The following is a 14209-nucleotide window of genomic DNA, read 5'->3' as shown; positions in this document are numbered from 1 at the left end:
AAAGAATACTCTACGATCAGCCGTAACTTCATGCTAGTTCATGACATCTCTTTATCATGACATCTGTTTCCACGATTAGGCGCATGTGAACATTTCAGTAGTGGTGACAGAAGCCATAAAATATATACAGATTTGAACAAATTGATGAGGTGCACAGTTTATATCATGCATGTATTCACAGTAGGTGTAGTAATGATGTACAGTATCTGTTTTGGTATTTTACACTTTTTTTGGATATTGGTCTGGAGTACCTAGCTGGAGGATTAGCCTACTGTGCATGTTTTGGGATAGTGGGAATGATAAGTGAAAGCTAGCTGTTATCCGCAACATTTTGACGATTCAAACAACAATAATACTTTGTTTTAAATTGTTAATTGACATGGCAACCTGACAAAAGACTGTATATATAAATGGACATAGATACGGTATAATCTAAGGGGCACATGTATATTCAACAGGCCATGTCTAAGAACGACTCTGAGGAAAACTGTGTATTAAGCAAAGGAGTTCAATTATGGAACAGTTACAGCAATGAGCTAAAACAAGCCACTTCTCTTTTTCAATTCAAAATAACTTTTTAAGAGAATAGCAATGGAAAAATATTTGAAAGAATAACAACAGTAAAGACATTTTAACTTTATCTGCCATGTGGTATTGAAAGCTTTGTACTTTCTGAGTGCCTCAGTTTTTTCAACTTTGTATTTGAGAATGGTCCCTACACTGAAGAGCACCAAAAGGACAATTCTGCATAATGTCTGTATATCCAAGTAGCACTCCTGCCCCCTAAAGTTTTGCAGAGTAAAGAGATTTTAGTTATAATTAGAAAAATTGTTGTTTTTTTTAATTATTATGATGTACTAAAATGTTGTATTAGTGTCATATTAATTTTGAGATGAACGTCCATCAACGTGCTGTAGTTGGAGATAAGGGTCGGCACAATAAGCTTTAACTTCTGCCTACACCTGGTCAGTGACTTACTTAGTATTTGATTTGATTGTTCTAAACACTGAATATATATATATGTGTTGTTGTTGTTGTTGTTTTTTTTATGACATCAGATTGAATATAATGTATGTAGACTGTAATAAATTATACAGTGACCAAATAAACACATGAATGAATGAACATAGCCACCAGATTCCAAACAGGAAGTGAACATGCTTGCACTTCCGACTCCATCAACTGTCCAATTCACTTTGTACTGAAAAATTGTCACACCTCTCTTCGTAACTGCTGCTGTCAGACTCGTCATTTTGGTCTTAAAATGTTTGTATTAACTCGCTCTTCATGATCCTGGTCTATTTTGTCTGTTATTCAAGTTATAATCAGTAAAAGCTGACAAATCAGACACCTTCTTTCCCTGAGGTCACTCTTGCTGGTGCACTGGTGTGGGTGGCCTTACTCCAGATTGGCTCTTTGGTTGCTATGGTACTCACGGTCAGAATTCCAAATTATGGAACTTGTCTCTTAATTTGCCCCTTTAAATGCCAGCCTTGATGAGCTTCATTTGACTGGAGCCGAACGCTAAGGGTGACGTCACACTCACTTACTGTAGTCCACTTCTTTGTTTATGATGGCAGTGGTGCATAGTGCTTTGCTGTTGGAAGATAACCACAATGTTTTGCCTGACCGTGTATAATATATTACCCTACTTTAGGCAATGACATTCACACTATGATCTATTGAAATGTCATTAAGTCCATGTTAGCGCTTAAATGCTTATCAATAAACACATAATTCACCCTGTTTTTGTATTTTTCTGTGTTTTTCCACAGCAACAAGAACAGGACCCTACCAACCTGTACATCTCCAACCTGCCCGTGTCCATGGACGAGCAGGAGCTGGAGAACATGCTGAAGCCTCTGGGTCATGTGATCTCCACGAGGATACTGAGGGACGCCAACGGGGTCAGCAGAGGGGTCGGCTTTGCAAGGTGGGGGCTTATTCTTACTTTTCGGATAATGGAGTTGTAGTATTTTAGAACATAAAATTATTTGGCATTGTTTGGTTTCACATCACGTCAGGGGCCTTGAGGGGGCACGATCCTCCTCTAAAATGGCCAATGCACCCTCATAGCTCCTCCAGAGATTTTTGCCCCATATTCATAGCACATTCAGTCTCTACTAGAAATGTTCAAGTGGCAGCCACAGACTACAATAGAAAACAATTCCATATTTGGTTTTATAAATCACAGTCTATCTACAGTAGATATAAACTACATTAAAATAACAAAACAAACATATTATGGTAATTTTGAATCTAAACTGAATCTAATAGAGCTCCCCATGTACAGTTTTGTGAGGAGTTAAAGTAATTCACATTTTAAGGAATATGCATTGTTAATTATTGGAAATTATCAAAAGCTGCTTAAATAGTCTAAATTTAAAGGACTCATATTACTCTGTACAATGTTGTTTTGCTATCAAAAACATACCCAGAGTTTTGATTTGTTTCAACAAATCCTAAATACTTAGGATGAGTTCTTCTCTCAAACAGAAAACACTCTGTTCCACCTTGCGATGTCATGTGGTAATACACGAAGTGCTCACAAAAGTCAGTTGTGTGTAATATAGCAGTGGTCCCCAACCTTTTTTGCGCCAGGGGCTGGTTTTTATGTCCAACAGTATTTCACAGACCGGGGGTGGTGGTTAAATCCTGTTTTAGTCCTGTTTTAGTCCTGTTCTTAGGTCTGGTTTAGTTCAGGTTTAGTCCTGGTTTTAGTTCAGGTTTAGTCCTGGTTTTAGTTCTGGTTTAGTCCTGGTTTTAGTTCTGGTTTAGTCCTGGTTTTAGTACAGGTTTAGTCCTGGTTTTAGTTCTGGTTTAGAGGCGCAGGAAACTTGGAAGGAGGCACAGTCCGTGCAGCGTATGGAAGGGGTTTGTACCCATGGGACCTCTGTAATATAGGACCTTTAATTACCATTAATACAGGACCAGGAGATATGAACATTAAACATATTGTGGCAGTATTTTTCATTCAAAGCTGCCCGTGCCTCCATTGTAGGGAGTATTAGATTAGGTTAGATTAGATTAGTCTTCATTGTCTCCTTTATAGAGAAATATTTTTCCAACAAGAATAATAAAGGCTAATCCAATCTAATATAATACTCCCTACAACCACTCCACAAAGAAGTCAAGCAGGCCCAAACTGGAGGTGTTTGTGGTACAGCAATGTAATGGAAAATTTCCCAACATGCACAGTTTATAGTAATGTCTAAGCTCATATGAGCATGACAAACAAAACTGCTCCCACTGCACCCACAGTAAATAAGCTTAACAAATATTTAACAATATTTCTTCCAATTTTCTTCACCTTCTGTATATTTGTATGTGTTAAAATGTATACACTTGCACTGCCCTATCCAACATGGCCACACACGTATTCGGACACAGGCAATTACCCAGTACAGTAAGCCGGCTCGGGCTCATTCCTGCCACTGCGCATATCACTTAGCAATATATTTTTTTCTCCACTTAGAAAACTTTCCACTCCGCCTTGTTAATCCCCCAAGTCATAAAACCTGCTCTGTCCTTGTCCTCTACAGCAGCCACCATAACATAGACCTCCTCCAAATACCTCCCCGTGTGTACCCAGAGGAGTAAAAGTAGTAAAGGACTGTACTTAAAGGTACATTGTATAACTTTTTGGTTCAGGGTTCGTTGCCTCAGTGTTTCTATGGATATTTCATTGGTCTGCCTGAAATGTTCCACAATATGACATTAAACACCTCTCTCTTGTGTTTATTAGATTAGAGGTGGTTTTACTTTTTAATACATTTAATGAAACATTCCAGAAAAAGCAATAACATCACTATGAAGAAAAGTATTTCTCGGATCCTTCAACTTTGACTACTTCTTCCACCCCTGCAAACTACCACCATCTTTTCCCTGAATTCCCTGATCTGTTGCTAGGGATGGATTAATAACCAAAATATTGTGATACTGTATTGTCCCAGGTCTTGCAGTAATATCATGGACCATCACAATATATCAAATTACAAGTCTCTTCACTTAAATAGTTATGGTGCAGCAGTAGCTAAAAAAAACAGAGGGAATTACATAGACCTAGCCAGGCTGGCGCCACCTAGTGCCTCCGCTCAATTTAATTTCTCCAGCGAATAGGTCAGGAATCAGAATACACTAGACGGTTTGCAAGAACTTCAGAAGTTGTAGACCGCACACCAGCTAGTCAGCGAAAAACTGTGAAGCCATGACGTCAAACTCAAGCACCTGTCTGGGTCCCTTTGTGGTGCAGCACAACAGTAAACAAAGCGATCGAGATGGATGTAGACGAAGACAGACATTCTGTGTTGGCAACGATTCCCGAGATCAAGAATTTAAAGCCGCAACAAAGAGAATGTTCTTCCTACGGATTTGGTGCATTACATATGTCACAACCAAATAGCAGTGATTGGTTAAATAAAAAACGTACCCGCTTATCGTTGAGCAAACAAATCCTAATGCTGCAAGGTCAGACAGTTTCCACGAAGTGAAACTGGCTGATGAAACATCAACCACGATCCTTTGCCCGTTTTCAGTGCAAACATCATGAAGATATTACTGTTCTAAGCACTTTTAAATATTAGTTCTTAGTGGGTTAAGGCATTATCAAGGCATTTTAAGAGGAAAAAGTAATGTATTTAGTGTAATTTTGTTTGCCTCCACAAAATATTGTAATAAATATTGTATCGTGAGATGCATATTGTGAAAATATCATACAGATAGATTTGGATATCTTTCCATTCTTATATATTACTCCAGGTTAGAGCAGGACAGACCCCCACATGCATAATCTACACAAATGCTTTATGCACAAGTACACACCAGGCCGAGCTGAACCTCCCATGGACCTACAAGCAGAGCACAGCACCATCCTGCCACCCTGCCACCTGTTCCAGCGCGCATGATGGAGGTTTAGGGACACAAGTGTGAAACTGCTGTCCAGGCGGAGAGAAGTAATCATGAAAGGTTATTATAAGGAGAAATTATATAGGCAAAGGTGCTGGAGGCAGGTGGCAATGAGACTAGAGAGGTAGAGATGAGTTCAGTTGAGTGATGAAGAAAGTGGGTTAGGTAGGTTTGTGTTCTTGGATGAAAAAGTAAGTGATGTCTCAGATTCAATAGTTTGTCGACTCATTTTACAGAAAGATTGTGGTTTGTGGTTTGTATTTCTGAATTGGCTAGTACCTTGATATTTCATTACTGCACGTCTTAAAAATGTGTTTGTTTTTGTGTCTGACTGAAACCACAGACCCTAAAGATGTATTGTGTAACTTTTCACCTGCTTGTTTCTATGGAGATGTCATTGCTCTGCCTGGAATGTTCCACAGTAGACATTAAACAGCTCTACCTCACATTTATTCAATCGCAGGTGGTTTTATAGCTCAAAAATACCTAGAGAAAACAGGCATTCTGACTGTGAGCGGGGTTGCCTCTCCACAGATCAGACATGTAACTTGGTCTGGATTGGTCTCCATGAAGATAAAAAGGTTTAATACAATACTGTGACACATTCCAGACAAAGCAGTAACATCTACTTGGAGGAAAGTTTGGAGGGAAATTTGACGGACCCTCTACCAAAAAAGTAACACAATGCATCTTTAAAGTTGTACTATGGAACTTTTTGATGGAAATTTGTCATTGTGGAAATGCTATACTGTTCCTCAGTATGCCATCATGTATCTGCTTCTGCATTTATTTAATTACAGATGTTTTTATTGCTGAAAAATCTCAATTCAACCATCCACAGAGCTGATGTGTAACTTGGCATCACCTCTTAGTCTCCATGAAGATAGAGGCTACGTTTATATGATGACGGTCTGAACAGAAGACGCAAAAGTGGCGTTGCATCTTCACCTTTCATCTGCTTTTAGACGAGCATTTTTGAGAGAAAATCTGCATGCATACGGTGACGCAAAAGTGGGTGAAATTCGATTGGGTATGCTTGTACTTAAAGTAACAAGGGCATCTTTGGATATACGGAAGTTTTCACGCCATGAATTTTCATCAGATACTCTTTCCACAAAGTTGTCCCACCATCGACTGGTTCTCCCAGGTCTCGTCCATAGCCGTCTCGCCTGCGACAAACTCGTGCATCCAGAATTTGAGATCCTTCTCTGTTCACTAATAGTATCTCTGCATATTCTGTACATTTGTTGGGACATTTGTTTCTGTGTACTGTATGTATGTGACATAAATGTGTACGTGACCAGAGTTTTGCATCTTGGGCAGTGTAAATGGAAACGCTATGGCAGAGCGTATTCAACTTTTCCACTCTGGAGGGTGGTTTGAGATTTTTGCGTTTTAAAGCCCCAAAACGCCATCACTGTCTAAACGAAAGGCACTTCCGATAAAATATTTTGTTAATTTTACCTGCAAGTGTTCTCATGTAAACAGGCACATTAAATGCCATACTGTGGAACATATCAGGCAAAGATGTCTGTGTAATCCCTCAGTCGTCCAGGTATAATCCATAACAAAAGAAAAATTCTATTCTGTCAACTGGACAAAAGTTTTAGAGTGAAGATATAAGGCAGTGTCCACCAGCGTTTGACCAGAACTGAAGAAGCCACTTGGACGAGCTGTGAAACGTCTTCACTCAAAAACCTTTGGCCAGTTGACAGAATAGAATTTTTCTTTTGCTATATCAGGCAAAGCAATAACATCTCCATGGAAACACAGCAGGTTGTAGATCCTCCACCAGAAAAGTTACATATTGTGCAGTGAAATCCCAGGATACTCGTACAAAGATTTTCAACCTCACTTTCACATTTGTCTTGGTGCTCGTATTTACTGCCTTTATAAAATTTGAACAATGTGAAATACCTCTCCATTTACGAATTCTGCGACAAAACTGTAATTTCTTGTACTTCACTATTAAAACTGTTGTTTGCACAAGTAAATCAATAATAGTAAACAAAAGTGAAGATACCAGGTTGCTCTGGGCTCTATATACTGTCGCAACTGTAAACTAAAATCTACTAAAGTCTAGCTAAATCTAACCAGAATTATACACCAATGTAACGAGACTTTTTGTAAAATATGACAATACATCTTGCTACACTTAAAGATGCATTGTGTAACTTTTCTGGTGGAGGGTCCATCAAATGTTTTTCTTCATGGAGAGTTATTGCTTTGTCTGGAATGTTTTGCAGTATGGTATTAAACCTGTTTTTTTTTGTTTTGTTTTGTTTTGTTTTTAAACCATTTCAGAAAACAAAGAGATTTCAGAAAACAAAATATAAGAAAACAAACAAAGAAAAAAAAAACACAAGTAATAGTATATGAGAACAGGGGTCCCCAACCGGGCCAAGAAGCGCAAACCCCCCCCTCCCGTACACCATGTGGGCTTCGCCACTAAACCAGATCTAAACCAGATCTAAACCAGAACTAAACCAGAACTAAACCAGAACTAAACCAGATCTAAACCAGAACTAAACCAGAACTAAACCAGATCTAAACCAGAACTAAACCAGGACTAAACCAGGTCTAAAACAGGTTTAAAAACTGGTCTAAAACAGGGTCTAAAACAGGTCTAAAACAGGGTCTAAAACAGGTCTAAAACAGGTCAAAACAGGCCTAAAACAGGGTCCAAAACAGGTCCAAAAACAGGTCAAAAACAGGGTCTAAAACAGGTCTAAACAGGGTCTAAACAGGGTCTAAAACAGGTCTAAAACAGGGTCTAACACAGGGTCTAAAACAGGTCTAAAACAGGGTCTAACATAGGGTCTAAAACAGGCCTAAAACAGGGTCAAAAACAGGTCTAAAAACAGGTTTAAAACAGGATCTAAAACCAGAACTAAAACCAGAACTTAAACAAGACTGAAACAGGATTTAGCCAGGACTTAACCATAATCAACCCCGTCCAGTCCCAAATATTGTCTGATAAAAAAACAGTCTGTAGCGCAAAAAAGTTTGGGGACCACTGTATTAGAAGATACAGTGCATACATATCGAAACTGTGCATTATCTTCCATTCATGTGTGTCTTTTTTTTGTCCTTTCCCTTTTCTCATGGAGCTTATAGTTTATAAATTACATATTGCTTTTAAAAAAAAATTATTTAATTTTTTTAAACCTTTCTTTCTTCACGGAGACTAAACGAGACCAACTAACAGGTCAGATCTGTGGAGTAACTGAATAAACGTAAGGTAGAGCTGTTTAATGTCATACTGTGGAACATTCCAGAGCAATGACATATTCATAGAAACACACAGGTGACGGACCATCAACCAAAAAGTTACACAATGCATATTTAAGATCAGAAAAACAACAACTCTTTGCGCTTAAAATATATGAAGCAATGTGGAATGTTGCTTGAATTAAGAAAAACACTTTTATTCCGTTGGTAGATCATTTTACTTGTCATGTTGAATCTGCTCAAATCAAGTCAAATGTTCTTAAATTATATGTCATTGTAACTTACGTAGATATTGCTTTTTGCAGTGCACCACATACACATTTGTTGTAGAGTCTATAGGGAAAAAAAGCCATAGTTATTAAGGGAGTCTGTTCTTTGTTCCAAAATGGCCTCCTACAGTTTAAATGCCACATCACAGTCAGTGTACCTGGTGAGTGGGCGTTTATCATCAGAATCCTGCAGAATTACAGAGAGGAGAGAGTGGCAGGGTTAGTTGACGATGACTAACACCGATGCGAAAATACATAGATTCTGTGAAAGTGGAAGATATTGTTGCTGTGGGCGAATGGAGAAACAAAACCGGGGATGAAGAATGAATCAGGAAACTACTCAGGAGGGCATTCATGTTTGTTTATTGCTCTTTTTTGACTGTTTTAATATTTGTTCAGTAAAGTGCCTTTGAGTGTGAAAAAAAGAAAATATAAGGCTTTACAAGTACCATGTTAACAGACAAATCTAGGCTACAACCAAAGGGAGAGCAGATTCCCAAACTAAATAACTAAACAGTACTAAACCCATACCTAAGCCAAGATGAAAGTGACGCCAAAAAATCAGCTCCAAAACTCAAATAAATTGAACCAACAAAAGGGAACATGATGATCTAAATATGTTATGTGTTAGCAATTAATACTCCACCCCATTACTCACGCTTAAACTTTTACTAACGTTAAGAAAACAGCTGAACAAGGATTACGTTGTACTATAATTACCTAACCCAAATAACTAAAGGCTGCTAAACCCATTTTTAAGCCAAGATGAAGCAAAAATCAGCTCCAAAAGTTGACCTAAACTAAGAACCAGGTGCGCCCTTAAAGCTACCTGATTTTCCAACCGTGAAACGAGGAAATGCTTATTACATACAACTCTAACATGTGCCAAGTGTTACTGTGCAGCGACATCACGCTGGGGGTGTTCATCATGTATCTCTAATGGTGGAGTGTTGAAGAGTTTAAGAGCAAACCCAGCTGAAGTCGAAGACAGCCTGAAAACTCAAAAAACAAAATGGATTTAAACAAGACAGCCTCAGGAGCCTGTGATCAATACGAGCGTTCATGTTTAGGTTTAGGTGTTCTGATTTTCAACAGAAAAGGTGAAAGTGACAAACTGAAAAACTGTTTGCTTTGATATGTGAGAGCTCATGCTGTAGTTCCAACTAAACCAGCTCTTTCTGGTCAGATCGTGTTACAGTAAAGGTTTGCGATCGATGACTTGCTTTATATCTGAAGTGGACAGAGTACAGAGGCTGGATTTTGTTTGTGCTGCTTTTACTATATTCTCTGAGGTAAAAAAGAGCTAAATCATTTAATTTTAATATATAATAGGGATATAATAATAACCGAAATATTGTGATATCGCTTCGTTGAAAGTCTCACTGTAATATAATGGGTTCTCACAATATGACAAATCACAAGTTCCTTTGCTTAAATCAGGCGTGTCCAAACTACGGCCCGTGGGCCAAATGCGGCCCTCAGACAATTTTTTCTTGGCCCTCAGTCTTCCAGGTGAATTGGCCCAAATTACCTTACATCAATTAAAAATGAACTTTTTACTACAAGTTTTTTGAAAATCTACTTTGATAAAGCTCATATTTAATATTTTGTGTGTGGTTTTAAGGATCTTAGCATGAAGAAAGACTGATGGCTCATTCTAACCTGTTAAAGATGCACGTATTTCAATTATTCACTGTTTTGAGCACCAGTCTACGACCTCGATCGGCCCTCTGCTTTGTCTGTGTTTAGAGATGTGGCCCTTTATGAAACAAGTTTGGACACCCCTGGCTTAAATGCATTGTTTTATAGTAGCAACACCTTATGAATAGGGATGTAACAATTACCGCAATATTGTGATGTCGTATCGTCAAAGTCTGACAATAATATCGTAGACCATCACAATATATCGAATTACAAGTCTCTTTGCTTAAATTAAGAGTTATGGTGCAGCAATAGCTAAAAAAAAGACAGAGGGAACTACATAGACCATGATCCTTTGCTCCATTTCAGTGCAGACTACATGAAGAAATAACAGTTCTAAAAACTTGTATATATATATATATATATATATATATATATATATAATATTGCAATAAATATGCAATAAATATCGTACTGTGAGATGTATATCGTCAAAATATCGTACAGAGAGATTTCAATATTGTTTCATCCCTAATCGTGAGCCTCCCCACCATATCGTGAGCTTTCCCATGATATCGCAATAAATATCGTACCGTGAGGTTCATACCATGCTGATATCGTATTGTGAGACTTGGATATCGTTACACCCCTACTTATGAACATAGGGAACAACAAATCCCATGGTTCATTTCAGTGGAAGCAACATGAAGAGATATGTTTTTTACTTGAATTCTTGGGATTATGATGGAAATAATAAAATAATAATAAAATCTTGTCAAGGTATTTTAAAAGCAAAAAAAGTGTCCTATCTACAATTATATTAGCCTCTCCAGAACATCGCAATAAATACTGTCCCATGAAATGCATATCATGATAATATCGTACCGAGAAACTTGGATATTGTCACACCCTTAATATGTAAATATGATTAAACTAAAACATAACTAAACCAATGCTAAATCAACTTTTTGGAGCTTTCTAACATGTTATAACATTGTTCCCTCATCAAAAACATGCTTGAAGTGGTTTGTTTGTGAATCATTTGTGCATGTTTGAGTGAGCTTGCAGTGCCAAAAATGTTTTCAGTGAATATAACATTTTCAAACCAACGAAAAGTAACATGGTGATCTAGTTATGTTATGTATTAATACCCCAATTGATAGCCCATAAGGGGTGTAAGATCTTTTACTAACTTAACAGATAAAGGACTTCTCCGCGCTATCATTTCTAAACTTGAACCTCACACTTCTCCGAACCATCCTGTTAGGTGTTCCTGCCCCACCGTTTGAGAAGCCGTCCAGTCCTCAACCCCTGACCGCGCCGAGAGGTGTAAAAATATGTGTGAGATTTCCCGTGGAAGTAAAAGTGTGTGTGTTTTTTGCGACGAGCGCCTCCTGTTGGGACAGACGGCCGGACAGACAGCTGCTGCGGCGGCGGGGGCCTGAGGGGCATTAGAGAGAGTAAACCGAGCTAAGTGTTTGTGGGCCCATCCATTACTGTTATCAGAGCCCATTACTCCAGAACCTGCACTAATCATGGCAGACAGCAGCACCTGACGCCATTAAACAGCCGTGCACCCAGAGACGAGAGGGACGGAGGGAGACGAGGGAGAGAGGGAGAGAGGTGTGGAAAAAGAGAAGAGCGAGAGAGAGCGGGGGAGAGAGGAGAGAGAAAATAGAAAGAGGAGGGATAGAGAAAGCAGTGGGGGAGAGAAAAATAGAATGAGGAAAAGAAAGCAGGGATAGAGAGAGGGGGTGATAGATAGAGAGGTGATGGGAGAGAAAAAATAGAAAGAGGAGGGAGAGAGAGTGAGGATAGAGAGAGGAGGGAGAGAGGGTGGGTGGAGAGGGGTGAGAAAAACAGAAAGAGGAAGGGAGAGAGAGGAGACGGGGAGGGGAGAGAAAGCAGGAAGAGAGAGAGCAAGGACAGAGAGAGAGGGAGGAGAGGGGGAGAAAAATAGAAAGAGGAAGGAGATAGAAAACAGAGAAAGAGAGAGTGAGGTTATGGAGAGCAGCGAGAGAGGGGGAGAGAGAGAGAGAAGAGAGGGGAGGGGAGAGAAAAATAGAAAGAGGAAGGATAGAGAGAGGGAGGATAGAGAGAGGAGGGAGAGAGGGTGGGTGGAGAGGGGAGAAAAATAGAAAGAGGAAGGATAGAGAAAACAGAGAGAGAGAAAGAGAGAGAGAGAGAGAGGTTAGGGAGAGCAGCGAGAGAGAGGGAGAGAGAGAAGAGAGGGGAGGGGAGAGAATAATAGAAAAAGGAAGGATAGAGAAAGCAGGAAGAGGGAGAGAGAAGAGAGAGATAGGAGTGAGGGGAGAGAAAAAAAAAGAGGAAGGAGAGAGAAAGCAGGGAGAGGGAGAGAGGATAGAGAGAGCAGGGAGAGAGGAGATGGGGAGGGGAGAGAAAGCAGGAAGAGAGAGAGCAAAGACAGAGAGAGAGGGAGGAGAAATAGAAAGAGGAAGGATAGAGAAAGTAAGAAAAGAGAGGGGGATAGAGAGGGGAGGGGAGAGAAAAGTAAAAAAAAGGAAGGATAGACAAATCATGGGGAGGGAGGAGAGAGGAAAGACAGTGAGAGCAGGGAGAGAGAGAGGGGAGAGAAAAATAGAAAGGAAGAGGAAGGATAGAGAGAGCCGGGAGAGGGAGAGAGAGAGGTTAGGGAGCACAGGGGGAGAAAAATAGAAAGAGGAGAGAGGAAGGCTGGTGAGAGCATGGAGAGGATAAAAACAGATAGGAAGAAAAAAAGAACAAAGCGAGGGGGTAGGGAGAGAGCGAGGAGAGAGAAAGGGACGGATTTGATGGAGAAGAGGAGCAAGAGAGGGGAGAGAGAGAGAACGTGAGATGAGATATGTTGGTGCGAGATGGGGAGAGATAAGAACGAGGGGGAAGAGACTGGGGGGAAAAAAAAAACATTCGAGATTAGAGAAGGGGGAGAGTGTGAGTGAGTGAGTAAGAGTAAGACAGAAATAGAGTCGAGTGAGATGGAGAGCGAGAGGAGAGGAGAGGCAGGAGAAGAGGAAGAAACAGAGAGAGCGAGGATAGAGAGGTTTGGTCCTGAGCCCTGTCTGACCACTCTGTCTATCTGTCTGTGTGTGTGTGTGTGTGTGTGAAGCCTGTCTGGTCTATTTAGAGTGTGTCTGTGAACATGCCCTCTGCCTGTCTGCACTTCTCTGGTACTACCCCAACGGACTAACTATGAAACGTAAATGAAAAAGGATGGTAATGGTCCTTTACAAACTCTACTAATAAAATCTCAGGGTTTTATGTGTTTACTTTAGTCCTGGTTTAGTCCTGTTGTTGTAGTTCAGGTGTAATATCTGATTTAGTCCAAGTTTAATCACAATTTCAATGTTGTCTGTGTGCAAGAACCTGTTTTCAGTCACTTCCAGCACAAAGGCATTTCAGCTTTTCTCTCCTTGTGTCTGGGTTAGTTTTTTCCAGGTACTACGATTTCCCCCATCAACCCAAATCGTGCATAATCATTGGAATAGATGGGTCAAATTCAGAGGACAGATTTCGTGTTCCCTATCCAGGCTGGTGCCACCTAGTGCCTCTGCTCAATTTAATTTCTCTTCAGCAACTAGGTCAGGAATCGGAATACACTAGACAGTTCGCCAAAACCCCGGAAGTGCGAGTTTGGGCACCAGCCAATCAGTGAAGAGACATATATTCAGTGTTGTCAGTGATTCCCGAGAGCGAGGATTTAAAGCCAAAGAAAATGTTTGGTGAATTTCATCAAGGGGAAAGACGTTATTGCCCTTCTTCCTATGGGGTTTGGGAAAAGCTTAATATACCAGTTAACCCCGTTAGCGGCGCATTACATACGTCATGACCAAATAGCAGCAACTGGTTAAATCAGGCATGTCCAAACTATGGCCCGTGGGCCAAATGCGGCCCTCAAACAAATTTTTCTTGACCCTCAGGCTTCCAGGTGAATTTGCCCAAATTACTTGCATCAATTAAAAAATTTACTTTTTACTGAAAGTTTTTTATACAGAAAATTCCCGCACACCGTCTTACTTGCAAACTGTGAAATTTATTAGGACAAACCGTGCAACGTTTCAGCACTAGGCCTTCGTCAGGCATTTTTCTGTATGTTCTGGGGCTGCTCCCTCTCCTCCAACGCACCCGTCTCTAGTAGTTGATGTGCGAGGCTCTCATTCTCTCAT

The 14209-nt window shown here is 40.0% G+C and overlaps 1 protein-coding gene across 2 annotated transcripts in view; it reads left to right on the top strand.

Annotated features, from left to right (window-relative positions):
* The window catches only part of rbms3 (RNA binding motif, single stranded interacting protein), a 446391-nt gene that overhangs the window by 280067 nt on the left and 152115 nt on the right, over positions 1-14209 (top strand). For both annotated transcript variants that reach the window (XM_055157285.1, XM_020932479.2), the window contains exon 5: positions 1776-1933. In XM_055157285.1, the coding sequence (XP_055013260.1) occupies positions 1776-1933 (158 nt within the window). The remainder of the gene's footprint in view (positions 1-1775; positions 1934-14209) is intronic.

This window comes from Boleophthalmus pectinirostris, unplaced genomic scaffold (genome assembly GCF_026225935.1).
Source record: "Boleophthalmus pectinirostris isolate CB_2022bp ecotype Guang Dong unplaced genomic scaffold, ASM2622593v1 HiC_scaffold_21, whole genome shotgun sequence".
NCBI classification, from domain to species: Eukaryota; Metazoa; Chordata; class Actinopteri; order Gobiiformes; family Gobiidae; genus Boleophthalmus; species Boleophthalmus pectinirostris.
Note: the sequence above shows the minus strand (reverse complement) of the source record. Positions and strands in the feature narration are given on the sequence as shown.